Raw genomic sequence first — 2,969 nt, 5'->3', positions numbered from 1 at the left:
CACACACACACACACACACACACACACACACACACACACACACACACCAGCAGCAGCAGTACGTCCTGCACAGCGGGAGGAGAGGAGGGGAATAAAAGGCAGAAAGACAGTGGGGCAGCTGTCAGGCTGTCGCGGAGTGCTCCACCTCCTCTGTCCAGGGCTGGCGTGGTATGAGGTAGACAGAGCTCAGCTGAGACTGCGGTAAAGCGCACCGGGTCCTGATCCACGGAGCCAACATGAATCAGTCCCAGACTGAGCTGACTTGATCAAGTCCCTCTCTGCCTCTGGTGAGGAGGGGGGTGAAAAATCCTCCACCTCAGACCGTTTAGAGATGCCACTATCTGCGATACTGTGGTCACTCTCCATGTAGCATCAATTATGCTAATGCTAGCTGCCTGTCATGTTCTCTCATCCTGGCCACACCTCCACTCTCTAACCCCCGCATCTGGTGCGGCATGTTTAGAAGCGTTTCGAGCGTTTTGAGCTTTTGACGTGCGTCACACGCATTACGTGCGTTGAAAGCTGAACTTTTGCAGCTCGACACAGAGCGTTACCCAATCAGAGAGACTCCTATGTGATGTAGTGGCATATTTTCCAATGGGACGGTTCCCTTAATGATGCACACTAACCGGAGACAGATAAACTGGAGCTCTTCAGCTAAAATCGAGTTCCTGTAGTCGATGTTCTGGCAGGAAATGTGGGCACCGATGTGGGTCAGCGTCTCATCAATCGAAGCCCGGGACAAAAAAGTTCTGAAAGCGAGTCTTGTTAGCTTGCAGCTCCTGGGTGATGAAACTCACCAAACTCAGAACTCCTGATTAATTACCAATGAATTATTTGGTGAGTGTGACATGCTGTTGCTTGCTCTCAGTAAATAAAGCAAAGCTACTTTCTTAATTTCATCTGCCAGTAAACAGAGACCAGCAGGTGAGGCTCTCAATGCACGTCAAGAGCAAGCGTCCAACTTAAAGCATTGGCCGTGTTTTTGATGCTCAAATTGCGTTCAGTGTGAACGCAGCATTAGATCATCAGGGGGACTGGAAGAAGAGTTTGTGCAGAGTTAGAAAATGGTAGGCATTTAAAAGATCATAAAAAAAGACTTATGTGAGAAGTAGGATTGAAACCTAAACCTGCAGAAGAGACTGCCACCTTAATGCAGTGCCTTAGACCAGTGTTTCCTAAAGTTGGGGTCGGGACCCAAAGTGGGGTCCTAAAACATCAAGGTGGGGTCCTAAAAAGATTTTCTGAATTAATTACATTTTTGCCTTAGTTGTTACAAAGGAGTGAGGTTAGCATATTTAAAATGGACAAATGTAGTATTAAAAATATTGTTACTATGCCCATGTTTTGTTGACCTGATACAAATGTTTATCATCCAAAAATAGTTGGGGGCACAGGTCTCTGCTACTGTTATTTTGTGGGTCAAAAGCTGAAAAGTTTGGGAACCACTGCACTTTGGTTCCCAACGTTGGGTTTGGGACCCAATTATGGGTCATGAAGCACCTTGGATAATCTCCAGAAATCAATTCAAATGGTAATAAAATAATTGCTGATGTAATATTTTCCCTATAATTATTACAAAAACACAAAATAAGTAAAAATAAGTATTTATATTTTTGTATAAGCTGTTTAGATTGTCAAAAAGCCTGTGTTTTTAGGGTTATTRACGAAGTTYGTGTACTCAGACCAGTAATATTTGGGGTCACAAGTTTTTGCCATGGATATTTTGTGGGTCAGAAAACAAAACGTTTGGGAACCACTGTCTTAGAACACTCTGCCATCTGCTTCTTAGCATAAAGTGATGCAAAACAGACTAAAAATGTTAGCTGTATGAATGAAAGTAGTCAGTTTGATCTATGTAATACTTGATTGTTCCCTTCACATTTGTATTGATCTTTCAGTTCTGCCCAAACTGGATACTGTCATTAAACAAGGTGTGCACCTTATGAAACATCTTTGGCTTTGCTGGTCTTGACATGGAGGACTATGTTTTAGGGTGAAACATGGAGTTAAAAATAAGAAAATGTTAGAAGTGGGATTTGAACCCTGATCTCCAGAGAAGGCTATAACCTTAGCTCAGCTCCTTAAACCACTCAGCCATTGACAGAAAGTAGAAAGAAAGTAATTTGTTTGTTGTTTTTCAGTATTGGACCCATGTAGAATCCGTATTTTCTCGATCCGTTTAAACGCTGATGATGTGAGATCTGTGTGAGTCATGGACCAAACAAAGCTCGGTTTTCTTACGTGCTTCAATAGAGTACTTTTGTTTTCAGTGTAAAAGATGTTTTTTTAATCTGCCTACATTATGCAACATACTGCTACTAAAGGTTATAGTAGACTTTTCAAAATCAAGGTGCATGTTTTGATGTTTTTTGACAGATTTTCCAAAACTGCAGGCAGAAGCTGTACGAGAGGCCAAAAACCGAGGAATAATCACTGAATAATTCAACGCAATAATATCTTTAATTACATCAGGAAAATGAATCACATGAGTAATATGACACAAAGGCTTAATATGCTGTTATATTTTTAATTAATTAATTAATTAATTAATTAATTAATTAATTAATTAATTAATAATTGAATAAATTAAAAAAACTTGTTTTTGTGGTTAGTTTACTTCCTGTTCCAGTTTCTGTAAATGATTCAAGCCATCAAAAACGTTCCAAAAAAACTGACCTGTTACATTTTAATGACCATTAAATTTTAAATTTTAACTTCAGTACACCTTTTTTCAGGTATTATATATGTGTGACACTGCTGATCTACTTTCTGCCCCTGTGCATTATGGGGTGGGCCTACATGACGATGGGCTTCACCCTTTGGGCAGGTGAGATTCCTGGAGACTCATCTGAACACTACAGGCAGCAGCTGATTGCCAAACAAAAGGTGATTCACACACACACACACACACACACACACACACACACACACACACACACACACACACACACACACACACACACACA

The 2,969-nt window shown here is 40.8% G+C and overlaps 1 protein-coding gene across 1 annotated transcript in view; it reads left to right on the top strand.

Annotated features, from left to right (window-relative positions):
- The window catches only part of tacr1b (tachykinin receptor 1b), a gene marked incomplete at its 3' end in the record, with an annotated part of 10,858 nt that extends 7,969 nt beyond the window's left edge, over nt 1-2,889 (top strand). The window contains 1 exon segment of the mRNA XM_014028130.1: nt 2,739-2,889. Within this exon segment, the coding sequence (XP_013883584.1) occupies nt 2,739-2,889 (151 nt within the window).
- Between the last annotated feature and the right edge of the window lie 80 nt (nt 2,890-2,969).

The sequence above is a fragment of the Austrofundulus limnaeus genome, unplaced genomic scaffold (genome assembly GCF_001266775.1).
Source record: "Austrofundulus limnaeus strain Quisiro unplaced genomic scaffold, Austrofundulus_limnaeus-1.0 Scaffold719, whole genome shotgun sequence".
Taxonomy (NCBI): Eukaryota; Metazoa; Chordata; class Actinopteri; order Cyprinodontiformes; family Rivulidae; genus Austrofundulus; species Austrofundulus limnaeus.
The sequence above is the reverse complement of the archived record's forward strand: the minus strand, read 5'-3'. Positions and strand labels throughout refer to the sequence as shown.